At 41.6% G+C, this 23,688-nt stretch overlaps 1 protein-coding gene across 1 annotated transcript in view; it reads left to right on the top strand.

Moving 5' to 3' along the window:
* Positions 1–22,428, top strand: part of clcn6 (chloride channel 6) — a 91,210-nt gene extending 68,782 nt beyond the window's left edge. The window contains exons 14-19 of the mRNA XM_079677987.1: positions 161–347; positions 1,679–1,839; positions 6,383–6,539; positions 7,109–7,216; positions 7,297–7,422; positions 7,591–22,428. Of these exons, the coding sequence (XP_079534113.1) occupies positions 161–347; positions 1,679–1,839; positions 6,383–6,539; positions 7,109–7,216; positions 7,297–7,422; positions 7,591–7,671 (820 nt within the window). The 3' untranslated portion in view covers positions 7,672–22,428. The remainder of the gene's footprint in view (positions 1–160; positions 348–1,678; positions 1,840–6,382; positions 6,540–7,108; positions 7,217–7,296; positions 7,423–7,590) is intronic.
* The last annotated feature ends 1,260 nt before the right edge of the window (positions 22,429–23,688 follow it).

The raw sequence follows: 23,688 nt of genomic DNA, 5'->3' as shown, positions 1-23,688 counted from the left end.
CAGTATGATCAGTTCTAAGCATCTCATTGTGTGCGTCCATGAACCAGCTGATTGTTATCCATGCTTATCCTTGTTATCATGTGGATCCGCAGTCTGTCAGGAGTTGTTCTATCATCACCTTAAACAGGAAATCTCTTTGTTCTTTCCCTCCTTTATCCAGGCTGACAGCTAATGATATCATGGAGCCCAACCTGACCTATGTGTACCCCCACACACGGGTCCAGTCTCTGGTCAGCATCCTGCGCACCACTGTCTACAACGCCTTCCCTGTGGTGACAGAGAACCGGTACAACGAGCGGGACTTCCTTAAGGGAAACATCTTGGTCAGCAACAACATCGGCTTTAAGGTCAGTCAAGAATGGAAACATCTTTAACACATGCAACAGTTCCACTGTACACGGAGACCAATATCCTGCCTGTCTTTGTTCTCTTCAGAGAAAACAGGGAACACTTCAGTTATACTGCTAGCAGCACTACATTCACTATTAACACGCCACAGTGTATTCAGTGGGGTAACCAGTGGAGGGAGGTAGAGGTCTGAGTATAGCAGCAGCTGAACATGTCCTTACTACCCAAATTAGCCCTTTTCACATTTCCTTTAAAGAGCAACTTGCAGGTTAGAGACACCAGTGAATAAAGTTGTAGGAAAATGATTAATACACTAGATTTTCAAAAAAATATACAGAAATATACACTCCAGTGACATCTGGTGTCGTTTTAGTAAGACATTTTCACTTCCACATAAAAAAGCCTCCGCACATGACCTCCCGCGTGTGACGTAACATGGGGGAGAGCGGCCGGTCTAACGTATGAATAAACATGGATCATAATGCTAGTTTTGACACAGAAGAGATGGAAAATATATATTCGAATGCATATGATTATAATTATGAGCCTGCTAGGCGTCCAAGAGACCAGGAGCAGCCAAGGATTAGAAAAAATAACGGCCATCGGAGAGAAATGGAGCTTTGGTGTGTGGAGAATCAGTGGAGAACTACTACCGCGGATTGGGCAGAGAACGAGTCCGAGAAAGTTGCTCCCCCATGTGACGTAATATGACGCGTTTGACGTATGACGTTAAAAAAAAACAGTTTTTATCAGCAGAGCTCAAAACGGCTCCTTTTCCTCTGAATTCCTCTGAGCATAAATGTAGTAAACCTGCAAGTTGCTCTTTAACTTGGAGCTAGAGTAATAAGGAACAGCACTGATCCTCCCATCTTAAGGTTTTGTCAGTTTTTTTCCCGGTACAATTAAGAACCAATTTTGTCATTTATACCAAATGACAATGGAAGTGTGTACACTCTCATAGGTGTTTTTGTAACATTTATACAAAAGGTCAATACCTTTAATATTTTTAATTGCACTTGGTAAGTTTGAACAATGTTGCAAGTCAATGACTAGTTTTGCTCCAAGGCAATATCTAAATAAAAATTGATTTAGCTTTATTCTTAGTAGCAAGTTTTTATAAGTCACTTATACCATGAAAGATTTGTACTATATTTAGAATCAAAGCACACACATGTTAAACAATACATTCAATGTTCTAATGTAATCACTCCAAGAGAAAGATATTTTCAATTCTTATTTTATACCGTTGACTGGATAATGGAACCAAAGTGAATGCTGTTGGAATGGATCCAGCAAACTTAGGAAACATGCTCTTCAAATTCCCATCCAGAAATCCAGTGTGTTATCCCGTGCGGGGGAGCAGCGGCGGCGCTGCCAGTCTATGAAGTCATACCCCTCCAGCGAGCTGAGGAACGTCTGTGAGGAGCACATCGCCGCCGGGGGGGAGGGGGAGAGGGGGGAGGACCTGCTGCAGCAGATGCTAGAGAGGAGGTAGGTCACACGCTACACAAGTTTAACATGTTCCCGTACCAGCCCCCGACAGACAAAGTGTTGTGACTGTAAACACCCAGCTGCACCAGTTCACAAGAGCACTATCATTTACTGGCTCTTTACATTTTAGTCTTCTTGCCATGAAATGTTGAGTACCCCAAGGTTTTATGATATAAATGTGTAGTAGGGTCCCCAGGACATACAAACTGCTGGATGCTAACTTGCATATGTTGGGCAATTTGCATAATTAGCATTAATTCCCATATGCAGACAATAGTAAAAAAATTGCTTGTCCGAGTTGGAACATTTTCGGTGTGTGAATCCATTTCTGACATTTGTAGGATCAAAAATGGCAGTTTTGAGTCTCCTAAAACAAAAAATCAACCCCAAATTCATCAAAATCAGCCCAGCGGGATTACATACATGGCCAGATATATTTCAATCAGGAGAGACGTGATGTATGAAATACATGTTTATTATCGGGTCACATTATATAAATGAAACATAATGATGACAGTTTATAACAAGTGAATAAAATAGTGTTTGGCGATTAGGCCCAGGTTTGGTAGGATGTCATTCGGGAAGGGAAGAACCGTTTCCGATGAACCCCCCCGGGTCTAGACACTGGTGGTGGTGATAAGTGGTTAGTTCCGGTTGGAAGGGAGAAGGTTGAGCTTGGCCCTGAGTTGGAAGCAGGAGCCGAAGGGGTGGAGGAGGGTTGCGCGTTGACACCTGGAAGACAGCTCATGGAAAAGGGGAGAGCATATATAGAGGAATTAACAGGTGCGATAATTAGGCTTGTGAATGGAGGGAAGTGATAGGTTAGCTTGAGGAGTGGCGCTCCCCATCATTTAGTGAAGGGAGCGAGTATTGCCACGACGTGCAATACGAAGTCATAGGTCTTCCTGCCTGAACTTGCGCTGAGCTTCATTTCAATCAGGAGAGACGTGATGTATGAAATACATGTTTATTATCGGGTCACATTATATAAATGAAACATAATGATGACAGTTTATAACAAGTGAATGAAATGGTGTTTGGCGATTAGGCCCAGGTTTGGTAGGATGTCATTCGGGAAGAGAAGAACCGTTTCCGATGAACCCCCAAAAGAAGTGAAAGTATGAAGTACTGAACGTGATGAAATCTTACCTTGTGGGATGCAGTGGAAATCTATGGATGAAATGAGAGGTTAATACATGTGGGGATTTAGACATACTGATGCCTCCTAGGCATCCTCCCTGGACGTACGGGGCTTCCTGGACGTACAGGGCATCCTGGACATACAGGGCATCCTGGACGTACAGGGCATCCTGGACGTACAGGGCATCCCGGACATGCAGGGTTTCCCGGACGCACGGGGCATCCCGGACGTACGGGGCATCCCGGACGTACAGGGCATCCCGGACGTACGGGGCAACCTGACTTCGCAGGGACACATTTTATACAGACCCGAAGGTTACAACCTGGACGTACAGGGTTAGACATGCAAGGATAAACATGAGCCGCGGGGCGAATATACGTGCTGACATGCTAAGAACCACCACCAGTTATATGCATACGTACCAATTTTAAGGTTGGAGAGACCTTTGGATAGCCAGCACGGCACTGATGTTCGGACGAATGTAGGATGAGAAGCGGTTGTTGTCGGGAAGAGGAACAATTACCTTGATTGCGGCAGGTTTGCTGCACCTATCCTGAACGAGCCCTGAAATGCTCTTAAGACACCATCACCAGTTATATGCATGTTTACCAGAGGTAGGCTGGAGAGATCTTGGATAGCCGGCACGAGCCGATGCCCGGCGAGGAGGGAGATGTAGACAATGTAATGCGGCTGTTAGCTTGAGTACAATGATGCATGAATATCATACCCTGCTTAACATAAGCCATGTGAGAATGAAACCAAATATATGAGTGCAATATGAGCAGCATGAAATAATATTTGCTTAGGTAAATACTGAGACACAACCCATGATATAGGCAGGGCTCAACGCTAACTTTTAAAAGTGGTTGCCAAGCTGGCAACCAGGCATCCGCTTTTGGTTGCCAAAACTGAAAATACGGTTGCCGTTTTTTTAGATACCTTATATTTTAAATAATTAAGATGCTATACAGTTATACATCAACTTAATAATGAACATGTGACACAAGAATGTTCAAATCCTTTACAATAAGTAATTAACACACTTATTTGAACCTAAGTGGTAGTAAACGTGTCCACCCTCAATTGCTGGTATACAAAATACCAGTAGTGCTGCTGTTGTCCTGTTCTTCATAGATCCCTCACAAATGAATTGAGCAAGTCACTAGTTTCTTGATCATCCGTAGTCTCCCTTTAAAATGTGGGTTTTCTTGACCTTTGTGCTGACCCCCACCATAGACCCATTGGCCCTTCAGCATTGAAGTCTTGGATTGGCCAGACTAATACATTTCTAATGTTAAATAAATGAAAACCATTCACAGTTAAACATTTGATATTAATTATTGATGCTGTAAATTACCTTTAATATGTCTAACTATATTTAAAATGTGTTACCTTTTTATAGAAGTGATTATAATTTAATGCAACCATTTTAATATGGCAAAGTTTTGTTTTGCACTTTTATTTTGGTAGTAATAAGATCGGGACTCTTATTTTGAAGGAACTTTTACCGGAAGTGAATGGAAAACATTCCTCTTTGTTTTTCGTTCGGGTTTTACCTTACGCTCCATCAGTTGAATCACTTTGAACATTCATTTGAGAAGTTGAGGTTTTGGCGGAACTTTTTACCACACAGTCAAACACTTATTTTTGCTTCGCCATTTTGTTGTAAAACAAACACACGGCGCACCGCGCACGCGAGTAAACGTGCATCGCTTTCTGGCTCCGTAATCACGCCAATGCACGTGCAATTTAAGTATCAGGTTCCGACTGGTCACAACAATTAAATATCACTCTTAAAACAATTATGAACATTTATCTATTTTGGGGTGCACGTTTTGCTGTCCTTATTTCTTATGTTAAAAACTGGTTGCCACTGATGGCAACCAAAGTCCAAGAAGTGGTTGACATTTTTCTGAATGGTTGCCAATGGCAACCTGGCAACCGTTACTGTCGAGCCCTGATATAGGACTAGCTTAATTAGCAGTTTAATTACGCCACGGTGAGACGTAGATGCTGATGTGCTGGTTGGGTGATTAGACTGTCTTCTATCATCTTACATGAACTTCTCTTTCTCCCTGAAAGAAACCCCCCCCCAAAAAAACACGGATGGGCAGCATCCGTGGCTGTGTTGAAGCTTGAAACTGCGGTACTTACTGAGCATTGTGACGGGTAGTAGTTACCCGAACTGCATAACTCCATGCTGTAACGCGTTACACCCGAAGCTGCCTGAAACTCACCTTAACCCTGAAACGAACTTCTCTCTTTTTCTCTCTCCTTATTCTTCTTCTATTTCCTCCTCTCTTTTCTTTTTTTTCTCTTTCTTCCGTTCTTTTCTTTTTCTCTCTCCTTTTTTCTTCGTTCTTCTCTTCTTTTGCTTTTCTCTTCCTTGTTCTTCTTTGCTCTTCTTCTTCTCTCTCTTTTCTTTTCTTCCTCTCTTTTTCCTCTTCTCTTTTCTTGCCTGTTTTAGCGGTGAGGCGCAGGGAAAGGAGGCAAGCCTGCTGTGCACTGAACCTGCTAGCCGTCTATGACGCACTTAGTGTCCAGTACTGGCTACTGAGCCGGGAGGAGAAGTAGCTTCGATGGGATGTAGCTTAAGCCCTGCCTGCCTGCAAGAGGGGTTGTAGTTGAAGCCAGAAATGGGTGAAGCTTCGCGAGGGATGAGGGCCCGTTCCGCGTGAAGCCGGAAGCGCCGCATTAGAGCGGCCCTGATGCCAGTGATGCTTTCTCTCGACTGAAGGCGTGCGTCAATTGTTTGCCTGAAGTAGCCCCTTTCCATTAAGCCGGAGGAACTTCTGTGGAGCCCGATGTCCTTGTCTTTTCCTTCCGCGTCCGGGTTTGCGGGGTGGCCGGCTAGAACCGCTAGCCAACTGGGGAACGCCGCCTGTAGCTTAATCTGCAAGACTGCGGAGCTGATGAATATATACCTGGAGCTGGGATGAAGCCCTGCTGCTGCTTGCGCGTTGATACCTGGAAGACAGCTCATGGAAAAGGGGAAAGCATTTATAGAGGGATTAACAGGTGCGATAATTAGGCTTGTGAATGGAGGGAAGTGATAGGTTAGCTTGAGGAGTGGCGCTCCCCATCATTTAGTGAAGGGAGCTAGTATTGCCATGACGTGCAATACGAAGTGATAGGTCTTCCTGCCTGAACTTGCGCTGAGCTTCATATGTCAGATATTACAAATTGCTCAACACATGGCAGCTAGCATCCGGCAGTTTGCTACTATACATTTCTAACATAAAACTTTGTGGTACTCAACATTTCAGGGTTCACAGTATGACCCTATAACTGTATTTATCACTATACATTTCACACATTTTATATAAATCATATATGTATGCATTTACTGAGAGAAAACATTTTGTGGGTTTTAATTAAATGTTTTTTGCTGTGCACTTGAAGGCACGCTCCGTACCCCAACCTGTACCCCGACCAGTCCCCCAGTGAGGAGTGGAGCATGGAGGAGCGCTTCAGACCGCTCACCTTCCACGGCCTCATCCTGCGCTCCCAGCTGGTCACCCTGCTAATTAGGGGAGTCTGCTACGCCGAGAATCAGTCGGTCAGTTGCACACACACACAAAGGCATTAAATCATACTTGAAAACACCGCAAAGCCTACAGCCAGCATTACACTGCACGTAAGTTCTGGTAATAACTCTCCAGCTGAAGTTCGTCTGTATTCCTCATTGAACATTATGCTTATAATTTGTTTGAACAAATAAGACAGTCAAAATGACTTGTTTGCCAATTTCACAACACTCTCCGCTTAATTCCAATCGCCCTGTTGTTGTGAAAATATCAGAAAATCATCATAGATCTGCATTCCCAACAGACACCTGTCAACCCGCACTCTGCTGTTCCTCAGCGCCGCTCCCCATCCCTCCCGCTGAAATTATGAATGAAAAGCGTATAGTAATCATGGATAACACGGCAGGGTCCGTGACAGTTTGTTTTCATCTGATTAAACAAAGTCTTGGTTTTTAGAATATTAAACTTATTTTTGCCAAATTGTAACGGCATAATGACAAGCGGTAACTTAACGTCACAGCAGGCATAACAACAGCCGGTGTTTCTTGTGAGTGTTTTTTTTAGGAATCATTTTTGTGACAGATTTTTTCGATATATTCAGAGCGCCACTCAGCCCAGGTTGTCCTATGCAGAGATGACTGAAGATTACCCACGTTACCCGGATATCCATGACTTGGACCTCGCCCTGCTCAACCCCCGCATGATAGTGGTACGACCTGTTTAAACACTAAGATAGAAGAGTACTTTTTAGAGTGGAAAAGCAATAAAATAAGAACTCTGTGTTTCCAGGATGTCACCCCCTACATGAACCCGAGCCCCTACACGGTGTCGCCCAACACCCACATCTCCCAGGTGTTCAACCTGTTCAGGACGATGGGCCTGCGACACCTGCCAGTGGTGAACCCTGTTGGAGAAGTAAGTGGTCATCCAAGAGAGCTTTTCCGCCAGTATTACGTGTTTAAGTCAATGTTTTGATCATGACACCCGAAGAAAACCCCAAATAAAAACTCTGTAGCTATTCCAGCATGCACAGGCTTTTGTTTTCTATCTGGACTCCTGTTCATTTTCTTCCATCTGTTTCAGATTGTTGGAATAATCACACGACATAATTTAACCCACGAGTTCCTTGTGGCCAAACTGCGACAGCACAGCATCAGTGTTTGAAGCCACTGGATGTCCTGCTGTTCTCCCGACACAGACTCTGTCCTGCTGTCCATTCAACACAGACTCTGTCCTGCTGTCCATTCCTCCAGCAGGACACGCCTCAGTGCTGCTATAGTAACCCTCCTCCAGCCTGCCTGCCGTCTAACGGCCTGACACATGAACCAGGTGTACTGTCATACAACCATATTAAACATATTTGACTTAAAGATGTTGATATAAATGTTTAACATGACACTAACATCCCCTAATCTATCTGAATGATGTACTCTTGCTGTGCATTGACACAGTGAGCAACAGCAGCAAGGATATGAAAGTACTAATACTGATAGTATTGTCTCAGCAGGAATTTTAGTGGCCACCATGTACTCATAGTCTCTCAGTGTTTTTCTCCCTGGTCACACAAAGTTGAAACTGGAAAGATGTTCCAGTGATTTCAGGTCTGCTGTTTCTGCCAGAGACACAATCCACAAGTCAGAGCTTGGTAAGCAGAATTCAGAATAAAGAAATCCCAGTCCAACAAAGCTAGCTAGACAGTCAGAGACACAGTGTGAGGGACAGTCAGAGGGATATTGTTAGGGACAGTCAGAGGGACAGTGTGAGGAATAGTCAGAGGGATATTGTTAGGGACAGTCAGAGGGACAGTGTGAGGGACAGTCAGAGACACAGTGTGAGGGATAGTCAGAGGAACAGTCAGAGGAACAGTGTGAGGGACAGTGTGAGGGACAGTCAGAGGAACAGTGTGAGGGACAGTCAGAGGGATATTGTTAGGGACAGTGTGAGGGACAGTCAGAGGAACAGTGTGAGGGACAGTCAGAGGGACAGTGTGAGGGACAGTCAGAGGAACAGTGTGAGGGATAGTCAGAGGGATATTGTTAGGGAGAGTCAGAGGAACAGTGTGAGGCATAGTCAGAGGGATATTGTTAGGGACAGTCAGAGGAAGAGTGTGAGGGACAGTCAGAGGGATATTGTTAGGGACAGTCAGAGGAACAGTGTGAGGGATAGTCAGAGGGATATTGTTAGGGACAGTCAGAGGGATATTGTTAAGGACAGTGTGAGAGACAGTCAGAGGGACAGTGTGAGGGACAGTCAGTGTGATGTGGTTGTAGGGACTGAGAGCTTTAACCTGTCAGTAAATGTAACTGTTGTTCTTCTCTTTGCAAATACAAAATGGAGAAAATGAGCAGGCTTTGCTGAACATACACACTTTAGTTTGGTCACATTAAATGTTTAAGTCTAAGTTCCAGGTGAGGCTGTCTGCTGCACTTCATCTGAAAGTAAGACATGTCAGTTTGTATTAATTTGAACTGCAGAAAAACTAGTCCATGCATTTGTTACTTCAAGGCTGGACTATTCTAACTCTTTATCATCAGGCTGGACCAAAAAGTCTCGTAACATTTTTCATTCGAAATGCTGCAGCATACGTAGGGACAAGATCATGGAAAAGATATCATGTTGATATAAATGTTTAACATGACACTAACATCCCCTAATCTATCTGAATGATGTACTCTTGCTGTGCATTGACACAGTGAGCAACAGCAGCAAGGATATGAAAGTATTAATACTGATAGTATTGTCTCAGCAGGAATTTTAGTGGCCACCATGTACTCATAGTCTCTCAATGTTTTTCTCCCTGGTCACACAAAGTTGAAACTGGAAAGATGTTCCAGTGATTTCAGGTCTGCTGTTTCTGCCAGAGACACAATCCACAAGTCAGAGCTTGGTAAGCAGAATTCAGAATAAAGAAATCCCAGTCCAACAAAGCTAGCTAGACAGTCAGAGACACAGTGTGAGGGACAGTCAGAGGGACAGTGTGAGGGACAGTCAGAAACACAGTGTGAGGGATATTGTGAGGGACAAAGACACAGTGTGAGGGATAAATACACAGTGTAAGGGACAGTCAGAGGAACAGTGTGAGGAATAGTCAGAGGGATATTGTTAGGGACAGTCAGAGGGACAGTGTGAGGGACATTCAGAGACACAGTGTGAGGGATATTGTTAGGGACAGTCAGAGGAACAGTCAGAGGAACAGTGTGAGGGACAGTGTGAGGGACAGTCAGAGGAACAGTGTGAGGGACAGTCAGAGGGATATTGTTAGGGACAGTCAGAGGAACAGTGTGAGGGATAGTCAGAGGGATATTGTTAGGGACAGTCAGAGGGATATTGTTAGGGACAGTGTGAGAGACAGTCAGAGGGACAGTGTGAGGGACAGTCAGTGTGATGTGGTTGTAGGGACTGAGAGCTTTAACCTGTCAGTAAATGTAACTGTTGTTCTTGTCTTTGCAAATACAAAATGGAGAAAATGAGCAGGCTTTGCTGAACATACACACTTTAGTTTGGTCACATTAAATGTTTAAGTCTAAGTTCCAGGTGAGGCTGTCTGCTGCACTTCATCTGAAAGTAAGACATGTCAGTTTGTATTAATTTGAACTGCAGAAAAACTAGTCCATGCATTTGTTACTTCAAGGCTGGACTATTCTAACTCTTTATCATCAGGCTGGACCAAAAAGTCTCGTAACATTTTTCATTCGAAATGCTGCAGCATACGTAGGGACAAGATCATGGAAAAGATATCATGTTGATATAAATGTTTAACATGACACTAACATCCCCTAATCTATCTGAATGATTTACTCTTGCTGTGCATTGACACAGTGAGCAACAGCAGCAAGGATATGAAAGTATTAATACTGATAGTATTGTCTCAGCAGGAATTTTAGTGGCCACCATGTACTCATAGTCTCTCAATGTTTTTCTCCCTGGTCACACAAAGTTGAAACTGGAAAGATGTTCCAGTGATTTCAGGTCTGCTGTTTCTGCCAGAGACACAATCCACAAGTCAGAGCTTGGTAAGCAGAATTCAGAATAAAGAAATCCCAGTCCAACAAAGCTAGCTAGACAGTCAGAGACACAGTGTGAGGGACAGTCAGAGGGACAGTGTGAGGGACAGTCAGAAACACAGTGTGAGGGATATTGTGAGGGACAAAGACACAGTGTGAGGGATAAATACACAGTGTAAGGGACAGTCAGAGGAACAGTGTGAGGAATAGTCAGAGGGATATTGTTAGGGACAGTCAGAGGGACAGTGTGAGGGACAGTCAGAGACACAGTGTGAGGGATATTGTTAGGGACAGTCAGAGGAACAGTCAGAGGAACAGTGTGAGGGACAGTGTGAGGGACAGTCAGAGGAACAGTGTGAGGCATACTCAGAGGGATATTGTTAGAGACAGTCAGAGGAACAGTGTGAGGGACAGTCAGAGGGATATTGTTAGGGACAGTCAGAGGAACAGTGTGAGGGATAGTCAGAGGGATATTGTTAGGGACAGTCAGAGGGATATTGTTAGGGACAGTGTGAGAGACAGTCAGAGGGACAGTGTGCGGGACAGTCAGTGTGATGTGGTTGTAGGGACTGAGAGCTTTAACCTGTCAGTAAATGTAACTGTTGTTCTTGTCTTTGCAAATACAAAATGGAGAAAATGAGCAGGCTTTGCTGAACATACACACTTTAGTTTAGTCACATTAAATGTTTAAGTCTAAGTTCCAGGTGAGGCTGTCTGCTGCACTTCATCTGAAAGTAAGACATGTCAGTTTGTATTAATTTGAACTGCAGAAAAACTAGTCCATGCATTTGTTACTTCAAGGCTGGACTATTCTAACTCTTTATCATCAGGCTGGACCAAAAAGTCTCGTAACATTTTTCATTCGAAATGCTGCAGCATACGTAGGGACAAGATCATGGAAAAGATATCATGTTGATATAAATGTTTAACATGACACTAACATCCCCTAATCTATCTGAATGATGTACTCTTGCTGTGCATTGACACAGTGAGCAACAGCAGCAAGGATATGAAAGTATTAATACTGATAGTATTGTCTCAGCAGGAATTTTAGTGGCCACCATGTACTCATAGTCTCTCAATGTTTTTCTCCCTGGTCACACAAAGTTGAAACTGGAAAGATGTTCCAGTGATTTCAGGTCTGCTGTTTCTGCCAGAGACACAATCCACAAGTCAGAGCTTGGTAAGCAGAATTCAGAATAAAGAAATCCCAGTCCAACAAAGCTAGCTAGACAGTCAGAGACACAGTGTGAGGGACAGTCAGAGGGACAGTGTGAGGGACAGTCAGAAACACAGTGTGAGGGATATTGTGAGGGACAAAGACACAGTGTGAGGGATAAATACACAGTGTAAGGGACAGTCAGAGGAACAGTGTGAGGAATAGTCAGAGGGATATTGTTAGGGACAGTCAGAGGGACAGTGTGAGGGACAGTCAGAGACACAGTGTGAGGGATATTGTTAGGGACAGTCAGAGGAACAGTCAGAGGGACAGTCAGTGTGATGTGGTTGTAGGGACTGAGAGCTTTAACCTTTCAGTAAATGTAACTATTGTTCTTCTCTTTGCAAATACAAAATGGAGAAAATGAGCAGGCTTTGCTGAACATACACACTTTAGTTTAGTCACATTAAATGTTTAAGTCTAAGTTCCAGGTGAGGCTGTCTGCTGCACTTCATCTGAAAGTAAGACATGTCAGTTTGTATTAATTTGAACTGCAGAAAAACTAGTCCATGCATTTGTTACTTCAAGGCTGGACTATTCTAACTCTTTATCATCAGGCTGGACCAAAAAGTCTCGTAACATTTTTCATTCGAAATGCTGCAGCATACGTAGGGACAAGATCATGGAAAAGATGGTGTTCCTTTGAAGGTTTGCAGGTGACAGTTTATCGGCAAAGGTTTCCTTGCCACCTGTGTGAAACATTATTCTAAATAGTTTATTATGCTTTATCCTCTCTGTCACTGAAGCACTTTTGTTTTTGACTGTTTTTACATTTGTATTAACTGTGGGACCGAATGCACTAAAGAGTCCGCACAGACTGAAGAGAGTTTCATGTTTGACAACATGATCATTTTTCTGCACTTATAATCCAAGGTAGTATTGTCACTGTCATGCCGTCGGGTCAGCGTAGTCGGTTTTACAGTCTCGATTTATGTTCACTGAGGTTTTGTTAAAAGGACTTTATTCAAGCGAAACTGGCAAAGCTCTAATTTTCATAAAACGTATGTGTTTACTATTTCATGTTAGTCCTCTGCGATACGTTGATCAGCACTGTAGTATTTTTCTAGTCCATCGTACTCATGCATTGTTTACATTGCCCTTAAATGTGACTCACAGCTAAGACAAGTAATAGGAAGTGGCATTGCAACTTTTATTGATGGACAAGAAGTCCACTGTTTGTCAGGCTGGAACATATTATACATCAAACATTCCTATGTTGTTTCCTCTCTGCTTTATGTGTAAATTAAGAGATTATTTTTATACAGTTGTATTTTTATGATTTGCTACCCGTGCTGTTGTGTCTATATATAATATAGGCATTGCTCGTTTGTTATTTTAAAATGATTATTTTAATGTTATGCATTGAAATTACTAATATGGCATGACAGGTTGTGTACAAATATAGGATTACATGTTGCTTAGTTACATATGATTTGTGTGGAGGACGGGCTCTGTGCTTATTCAGCTGTGATTCCAGAAAGAGAGTGCTCTGTCTGTGCCTTTCTTTCTTTTAAATACAAGTTATGTTTCATCAAACAAGGTGTGTGTGTGTGTGTGTGTGTGTGTGTGTGTGTGTGTGTGTGTGTGTGTGTGTGTGTGTGTGTGTGTGTGTGTGTGTGTGTGTGTGTGTGTGTGTGTGTGTGTGTGTGTGTGTGTGTGTGTGTGTGTGTGTGTGTGTGTGTGTGTGTGTGTGTGTGTGTGTGTGTGTGTTGAAGTATTGTTTGAATTATTTGAAGTATTAAAGTAACGTGTTATGGCAGGAAAGTTCAATCTGGTATATTCATTTTAATGTCACCTTATATATATTCATGTGTGTTAAATTTGAAGGGACAAAGTATATTTTTCCTCCCCAATATATTGAGGTGAAGTCTTTGTGTTCAGAGAGGGATGTGAGCAGGGGACATCCTTATTTGGGGATAGCTCCAAGACTCTGGAATGTTTCCCTCATAAAAGAAGAGGGTAAGTTACACATGCTTAGGGCAAATGTGTGTGTGTTTTCATTGCAGTAAATATATGTGCTGCGTGATTACTGTTCAACTATACCTCTGTTTTTATTCTTTCATGTGTGGGTACTAAATGGCTACAAACATTGTGGAGAAATTAGCTTAAACATGTTTTATTACTCTATATGAAATGGAAGCAGCCTTTATGACAGGGACGAGAGAGCTGGGGGAGGGGACATTCTTCTTAAGATTTTCAGCATGTCAATTATCAGGGAAATCTACTTGTTTTAAATAGAGGTGCGTGGTTAATTACTTTGTATTAATAATAACAGTATGTGTAAAGGAAGCTGGAAATATACAATGTGAAACCTTTTATTTGAAGTAAAGATGTGAACAATAGCTCAAACAAATGGAAGGGCTGTAGGACAAATGAGTGTGTTCTCTATATTGGGCCTGTGTGAAGTTTGACTATTTGAAAAGCATCTCTAATACTACTTAAGAGCATAGGTAATGTGTTCCTCGTTATTATTGATATGAAAGTAATTTACATGTATTGCGTATATTTAGCCAACTGTAACAACTATATCTTAAAACATACTTTTAACTTGTGTGTGGTAACCTGAGGGGGGGGGAAGATGGACACAGGGACAAAGGGCCATAAAGGGGATGTGTGTGTGCTGGCTGCAAGATGTGAAATAAGATAAGGAAGCTTGTTGTTTAGATCAGGTTCGTACCAGACACCAAAAGGTATCTGGTTTTCGTCAAACTGAAAGAGACTTTTTGTTTACGGGTTTCTTCTGCTGTGTCACACTGATTGGGTGCGACAGGCCATGTGTTGGTCTCTCCCAATAAGATGACCTCTGGGGGAAAGCACGGACACACTTCCTCCTGTGTTTTAGTATGAAAGCCTGTGTTTTCCTGGGGTTCGATCTCTTTTTCTTCAGGCTGACCAGAGAGTAAGACAGGAGAAAGAGCAGGAAGTACTTCCTTTGTATTGGTATTGTTACTTTGTATCATTAAAACAAGATTATTGTTTAACTTGCATTCTGGTGTTTCTTAATCCCTTCCTTTTTACGAATTTACCCAGTTTACCAAACGACACGCGGAGACGAGGTTGGTTTTAAACATCCTCCAAATCTCCAACAAATGGTGACCCGACGTGTCTGAGTGGGGTGTTTCGGGGAAGAGACCACCAGCAGCAAGCGGACGAAGAAGTCCAGGGATAGCACCTCGGCCTTTTCTGACAACTAAAAACAGAGCTCTGTAGAATACAAGGTAAGCAGATACCAAAATCTGTGATTTGACCCTATTCCAAATTTTAGAAGTTGTCGGAAGAGTGTACACAGTGTTTTTGAGATAACAATACAAATACGTGTTTTAGTTGTAAAGTAGGATATTAAGTTCCTGCAGCCGGAAGGGTATTGAAGTCCCTGGCTTAAAAAGTGGAGGTACAGAGTCCCCACAGTTATACTGTCTGGAGTAGTTAAATGGTAGTACTGAGTCTCCATATAAGACTGACTCAAAATAACAAATCCAAAGCTCGACGGGGCTGGAGATGAGTTATTTATGTTATAAGTGATCCAAAGGAGAGTAACGCAAACTTCAGAAAGTCATTCTGAAGTGACCGGGCCTCACTATATCCTTTGTTGTGTTGGGGTTGAATCTATAAAGCCAAACGTCACGATAAAGAGTTCTGTAAGCCTGGGTTACGACTCCATGTCAGCGTCACATTGTTGAAAGACGGTGTTGAAGCGCGCTGAGAGGCTTGCTAAACTTGTTGGAATAAACATCGGACAATAAAAGCTGAATAGACTGTACGGGGAATCTTTTATACATAGAAAAGTGAATCAGCAAGTATTTCAGCGTAGGGTATTGAGTCTCTAACGGCTGGAAGGGTATAGAGTCCCTGGCCTAGTGGAGTAATGGGAGTCCTCACAGGCTATACTTGCTGGGGAAGCCAAGTAGAGTATCGAGTCTCTATCCATGGCTAAAGTGAATAACAAATCTGAGGTTCATAGGAACCAAAAGGTGCGTTATAAGTCTGTTGGGTTTAAACTCCCATTCTGTTGAAAGAAATATTGCATCTTAAAAGCTGGACAGACAGTAAGAGCTTACGAGGACAGTGGGTTCAAGCAGAAAAATTGAATAAAAGGATAGCAGAAGTGTTAATTGTTGAACGAAGCCCCCCTTTTCCTAAAGAGGCTGAGAGCTACAGCGGGGAAGAGAGAAGGGGGTGTCAGTATTTGTCTGTGAGAGTCCCCCCTCCCTTTTACCTCTCGAGAGCAGCAGCAGAAGCCCGGAGTGTGTCTGCTTGCTTTTTTCTCTAGTGATCTGAAGTTGGAGTGAAATACATAGAAAATTAACAGATCAATGTGTGATTTGAAGTGGTAGATATATTGAAATAAATAAGAAACAATGATTTGCTGCGATTTAAACATAGTCTTCAAGAACTGATTGATACCGTTGCATTGCGTTGTGAATTGTATGGTATTTCTCATTAACTAAGGATTGTACTTAATTATACTTCAAGGAAATTTATATTACATACAGTAACCTTAGGGGAAAGTAAAAATAGATTTACTGAGTATATGAAGTACATTAAGGGTAAGGTTTTATTCAAATTAAATATGATAGGTGGATTTTTCCATCTACAATAAGACATAGACAGAGGAGAATTTGTTAGACATGAAATAACGAACTCACTGGAGGAAATATATATTGTAATGTTATTTAGGAGTTGTTGTTATCATATACAGTTACTCTCAGTTGATGGTTGTTTAAAGTAGATAGGAAACTGAAAACGTAAACGATTCACCACAATGGTGTTTTTAAGTTTATGATGAAGGAATAGAAAGTAAAAAGAAGGTTTTTGTAAGTTTGTCAGTCAGAGGGAATCTGTTAATGTTTAAGCATGACAGAGGTGCTGCACGAGGTTTTGCTCCAGCCATCTCACACGGTTACACAAAGGGGCTGCAGGGCGCAGAGAGGAAGAGAGAGAGAAAAGTCAGATGGTTTGAAGAAGTATAGAGAGAGTAAAGGTTATATAGAGTTACTACTATTCTGGAAAATGTCATATTGTTTTATGAGTGACATAAGATAAGAATATATTTACTAGATATAAGAACAACAGGCTTATATCTAGGTTAACAGAAAATTGCTACTACCCAGTTTCAGCTGCAACTATCCTATCTTTGTTCTAAAGAGAACATACGTTGCATTTACAATTAATATTAAGAAAGTTCACAATTGATACCATTAAAGACCGTTTGGGATTAATAGGACGAGTTTGTCATAAACATTCGTGCTTAGATGGAATAAAAGTGTTGAGATGTTCTCAAAAATGGGAGTTTTCACAATGTTTTAGTTTTTATTGAAACAATTAAGTAATAAGGACAGAAAAATGTTCCGTGATGATTTATTTAGGTTTCAGCTTTAGTAATAATGAAGATTACATTTTGTAATAATTCCTTTAAGTGTTCCAAAAATATATTCATTAACTGTAGTCAGATTACTTGTTTTAAATATATAGTGCTGGATACAGTTAGTTTTGTATTCTGTTACAAATCTAACCATGCTTGTAACACACAACTTAGATAAACAATTTGAAAAGAATAGAATAAGCAAGAAGATTAAAGATGAATCTATAGTGGTTAAGAAAAGTTTTTTGTTTTGCCTATTAACTGAGAACTGAAGTAATGAAGAATAGGAAGACTGTTACCATTAATGGGTTTAACATTCACATGTTTCAGCATTCCTGACCATAGAGACACTCAGCTGTTTTATGTTGTAACCCGCTGGGGGAGAGATTTACATTGAGTTTTTCTCAGTAGCTGATTTGCTGTGATTACAGCAGCATTGGATAGTTGTGCGCCACCTTTGGGTTGTACTCTGAATCAGTGTGTTGGTGAAAAGTTGCTCATTACAGAAACAGAAGAACTGTGCATAGAACACATCTCAGAGGAGGTTTTGACAGTTTGCTTGTGCCTCGTTGTCAAGGCAACAGTTGTGTGAAGAGGTACTGCAGTTTTTGGGGATTTCTGCTATACAGAGGACAACGTGTGTCTGCTGATTGTATCACATTGATCCAGAGGTCCCTTCCCCCTCAGGACATCCCAATGCCAGAGAGAGTTTCCTTGGAGCCCACTGACCAGGGCCGGTTCTAGCTTTTTGGGGACCCTGCCACTGACTACAGCTGAAGAGGACAATGAATCATTGACTGTTCTCAATATGACAAGATCTTGAGACAGGCTGGTCTCAGTCTGTTCAGACTCTGAAGAAATCATGCAATGATTTTACAGCATAACTGTGCAAGAGTTTACCGGAAGGTGGTGTAGAACGATGTGCTTAAGCGTTTAGGAAGGGAGGCTGATTGTTTAATGATGGGCTGGAATACTGAAAAGATTAAAGTTTAATATCCTTGTTTGGCAAACAAGACATCTGATTATTATGTCACACATGATAATCTTGACATAGTGACTAGCTATGGGTAAACGTGTGGACGTTATACCATTATTATCATGAACTAAAAATAAATAGGGAAATAGTATCTGGTTAAAGATGAATGGATTTCATATCCTAGAGAGGATTAGTTATATTGTGAATACTTCACAATGTATTTACTAATGTATTTTGAAGAACACATAAGAACACAGGTCCAGTTTTGTTTTGTTTTTGGATTAAATTGTCCATTAAAAAACTGTTCAGCTTAGGTCTAGCTTTAGACTTTGATAGTAAAAGAGTATTTAGGCTTATTTTTGTATATCTGACATTTTTTAAATATGTTGGCTATTCACTAGATAGAAAGATGGCATTGCTCTCCATTTGTTAAGAACATTTCTGAATATTAAATATTTGTTTCATTTCTAATATTCCTATTTTAGGATGTAATTTTAGAGTAATAAGACTGATGCTGAAATTGGAAAATATGTTCGTGGTTTGCATGATGTAAACAAAAAAAGGTTTTGTTTGTTCAACCTCCAGTTAAATCTGAAACAGTAATAATGATTGATTTGGCCAAAGCTTAGTTTAACATCCTGATGTAACATTATGAGGTATGTTCACTTCTAAGGGTAAACAAATTGATAAAATGGATTATTATTATTATTATTGATTAATTTGGAATATTAATTCAAAAGGCCGTTTTCTGCCGGTTCACTTAAGAATGCCTTGCATGAACATTTGTCAGGTATTGTGTTTCCTAGGGGCGGTATATTAATAAAGTGTATTGATCATTTGTTTGTTAAACATCTGAAGAAAATGGTGCTGCGAACACGAGGAAAACTTTGTTTCATTGGTTGACATCAACACAATGATGTCACAAGTACAACTCCAGCTAGTAGAATATTAAAGTCTCTGCAGAGCACGACACATGGCCAATGAAACTGAGACCAAATGACCTTTGACCCTGACTGACAGTGTGACTTGAGAAAAGCACTATCAATGACTGACTCTGGGGCTGACCAAACTTGACTTTACTACCTGACAGAGTGAGTGTGAATGTATTTCTGCATGTGATCAGTGTAACTGCATGATTCTAAAACAAAAACTAACCGAGCATGTTTTTAGACTAACACATTATTTTGGAGCTCCATGTGAAACACAGGTTTCCTACAATTCCACACATTTGGAAAAACGCACATGTGACCCGTTTCTAATTCCCACAGGAGTTGGCGGTTTGCAAATGTAAAACTCAAACTAAAATCTAAAGATTCTGTTTCTTTTAGGACTGCCAGCTGGAAATGAACACTTATTTTCCCTGGAGTGTTTACTGTGAAAAATGATGGATGTACTTTTATGAATGATGTTTGGTATTTTCTTATAACCACTGGTTACCTGAAGGTTTTCTTCCCATACAGGATTTTGTTACACATGTGTACATGTGTAAAAAGGGGGAGTGTGGGATTTTTTCATTTAGGGACTGGAAGAAACCTGTCGCCCCAACTCAGATGTTCAATCTGACCATTGATTGAAGGTTTTAGATTTAACCTGCTCCATATCTGGGGATAAGATACTGTTTGTTGAATGTTGACATGTTTCTAATATTGATTGAGTTATAACAGGTAACACAGATGCAGAATCAGTGGCCAAGGGGCTACTGAGAGAGATGTCATTCCAGAAGGGAGTACCAGAGAAGTTGACCTGTGATAATGAAACAATTTTGTAATATTTCAACAGGTATTAAAGTAACTGAGGTTTGAACTGTAGAAAGAACATATTACAGTTAAGCTAAAACATAGTAATGTAATGAGATTTAATTTAGACAACATCTTGTAACTAGCCTGGTAAAGAAGTAAAAGCCATATACTTTATTGAGGTAACATTATGGGGATACATTTAATTTAAATTCATAATAGAAAGACATGTGATGACAGTATGTTGGATTTCTGTATTCATTTTACAGCTTGATAATATCTAAGCACTGACAGGTAGAAGCAGGATCACCGGGAAGTCATTCACTTTGTCAGTATCATGATTTTAGTTGTTTTTAATCCATTACATTGGTGTGTTTCTTTACCAGAGACATTAGCAGTTCATATTATATTTAGATTTTAAATAGGATCTCAAGGATTTCATTTATAATAACATAGATGCTTGTCAGAAATTCAGAGCTATTGAGATATGTTATTTAGTTCACCTGAAGATGTTGGGGTTTATTTTGTTGACACAGGCCAAGTATTAGAATTCTGAAGCGGCCTACCAGTGGTGGGTCAAACAACTGAGGGCCCAGAAGCCCTGAGCGTAGACTTGAGGGGTGGGTATCAGATTTCTCCACACAGGTTGCTGACGCCAAAAGGGGGACCCGAGGAGCAGGAGGCCGACACAGCGGAGTTCGTCTGGCTGAAGGTCAACAGTCCTACGTGGCTCAACCCCAGGTTCTCCGGCCTCTACAGAGTGACCCAGAGGACATCTCATGCAGTCCGCCGAGGAGCAAAGGGGGACATCTGGTACTACTGGAGCCAGTGTGCGGCGAGGAAATCACCTGGAAGGACCCAGACACATCAGGACGGACCTGGCTATCGTCAACGAGGACATCCCTACAGCAGACGACTCGGAAGCTGTCATCAGCGGACTGGAGGAGAAGGACCTCGCGGACATCCCTACAGCAGACGACTCGGAAGCTGGCGTCAGCAGGCTGGGGGACTTCTCGAGGCAGCAGAGGAGTCTACTTCTCTCTGATCAGATTCATCAGTTCCACCTTTGAAGGAAAGGCCGCATTTCCCCTCCCTATCAGCTGCCCTTGTTGGCGTATTCCGCTGAGGGGGGGAGGGGGCATCCTTGCGTGTTGTTGATTCAACAACACGCAAGGATGCTGCTTTCTGGCACTCAGGCTCTCACTCTGATAGTTTCTTCACTGTCATTGGAGGTTGTTTTCTGTTCCCAAAGGTTTAATGAAGGGGGACAGACACAGTATCAAAGAATGACAGTAGTTGTGTTTCAAATGTCTTATGTGTGTTGGTCTCGTGAGGCGAGACCAAAAGGGGGAATTGAAGGATTATTTGAATTATTTGAAGTATTAAAGTAACGTGTTATGGCAGGAAAGTTCAATCTGGTATATTCATTTTAAAGTCACCTTATATATATTCATGTGTGTTAAATTTGAAGGGAAAATGTATATTTTCCCTCCCCAATATATTGAGGTGAAGTCTTTGTGTTCAGAGAGGGATGTGAGCAGGGGACATCCTTATTTGGGGATAGCTCCAAAACTCTGGAATGTTTCCCTCATAAAAGAAGAGGGTAAGTTACACATGCTTAGGGCAAATGTGTGTGTGTTTTCATTGCAGTAAATATATGTGCTGCGTGATTACTGTTCAACTATACCTCTGTTTTTATTCTTTCATGTGTGGGTACTAAATGGCTACAAACGTTGTGGAGAAATTAGCTTAAACATGTGTTATTACTCTACATGAAATGGAAGCAGCCTTTATGACAGGGACGAGAGAGCTGGGGGAGGGGACATTCTTCTTAAGATTTTCAGCATGTCAATTATCAGGGAAATCTACTTGTTTTAAATAGAAGTGCGTGGTTAATTACTTTGTATTAATAATAACAGTATGTGTAAAGGAAGCTGGAAATATACAATGTGAAACCTTTTATTTGAAGTAAAGATGTGAACAATAGCTCAAACAAATGGAAAGGCTGCAGGACAAATGAGTGTGTTCTCTATATTAGGCCTGTGTGAAGTTTGACTATTTGAAAAGCATCTCTAATACTGCTTAAGAGCATAGGTAATGTGTTCCTCGTTATTATTGATATGAAAGTGATTTACATGTATTACGTATATTTAGCCAACTATAACAACTATATCTTAAAACATACTTTTAACTTGTGTGTGGTAACCTGAGGGGGGGGGAGATGGACACAGGGACAAAGGGCCATAAAGGGGATGTGTGTGTGCTGGCTGCAAGATGTGAAATAAGATAAGGAAACTTGTTGTTTAGAGCAGATTCGTACCAGACACCAAAAGGTATCTGGTTTTCGTCAAACTGAAAGAGACTTTTTGTTTCCGGGTTTCTTCTGCTGTGTCACACTGATTGGGTGTGACAGGCCATGTGTTGGTCTCTCCCAATAAGACGAACTCTGGGGGAAAGCACGCACACACCTCCTCCTGTGTTTTAGTATGAAAGCCTGTGTTTTCCTTTGGTTCGAACTCTTTTTCTTCAGGCTGACCAGAGAGTAAGACAGGAGAAAGAGCAGGAAGTACTTCCTTTGTATTTGTATTGTTACTTTGTATCATTAAAACAAGATTATTGTTTAATTTGCATTCTGGTGTTTCTTAATCCCTTCCTTTTTACGAATTAACCCAGCTTACCAAACGACACGCGGAGACGAGGTTGGTTTTAAACATCCTCCAAATCTCCAACATTTGTTGAGAATGTGGCCATGTAATAAGCGGGATAATTTGCAGCGACTTGTTCCTTATGGGGAAAATAACACCCGTCATGTGTGTGTAGAGGTGTGTGTGGTTAAAACACTTTCATGAAGTGAAGGAGGTTTTTCCTTCTATAAAACAGCTGTGGGCAGCAGTGAGTGTCACGGACATGAATTCATAGATCAAGGCAGACTGGTGCACACACTCTCCTGTCCTGCCAGGCGACACGCCCGTTCTAAGCTGTGTCCCTCACTCCTCACATCCCAAGCTGCATCCCCACAAGTGTATTATGTTGTTACATCGTTTCAGATGTTATGTTTCAGTTGTGCTCTGTCTATGTTCAGTGATGCAAACTTGTCACCTTTCGGAGAAATTCGCCGTTTTGAATCCAAAATAGGTCGTTTGTGTGATTCATGTAGATCTGCAATAAAAATATTGTTGGGATATTGGGGGGTCTGGGACCCGGAGTAATCTGCGGCCATGAGCTGTTATGTGCCAACCCAGTCTCACGTCATTTCGTGTTCACCAACACGATTTTTAATCTATTGATTCGTGTTCACCAACACGATTTAACCCCTTTTTTTCGTGTTGCACAGCACGATTTTAAAAGCAATGTATTTCTATTGGTAGTCTTTCCCCTTTTTTTTCGTGTTGCACAGCACGATTTTAAAAGCAATGTATTTCTGTTGGTAGTCTCACGGCATTAATTGTCAAGCTACCTAATTTCACTCCTTCTACCTTTGAATTCCATGCCGTCACAGTAACCCATCCTATACAATTAACCATTGTTGTTCTCTACCGTCCACCAGGCGCCTTGGGGGACTTCTTGGAGGAATTAGATAATCTCCTCTCACACATCCCTGAAACTGGCCCTCCCGCTGTACTTCTTGGAGATTTCAACCTCCAGACAGGGAAGATATCTGAACTAACATCTCTGTTAACCACCTTTGCTTTCTCACTGTCTCCATCCCCACCAACTCATAAAGCTGGCAATGTCCTTGATCTCATATTCTCAAGGAACTGCTCTACTTCTAACCTCTCTGTAAACCCGCTCCACACATCCGATCACTTCTTCATTTCATTCTCTCTACCCCTTTCCAAACATAACAACCTAATCTCTTCTAACTCTGCTCCTGTCCGCCGTAA

Source organism: Notothenia rossii (assembly GCF_949606895.1).
Source record: "Notothenia rossii genome assembly, chromosome: 4".
Lineage (NCBI taxonomy): Eukaryota > Metazoa > Chordata > Actinopteri > Perciformes > Nototheniidae > Notothenia > Notothenia rossii.
Note: the sequence above shows the minus strand (reverse complement) of the source record. Positions and strands in the feature narration are given on the sequence as shown.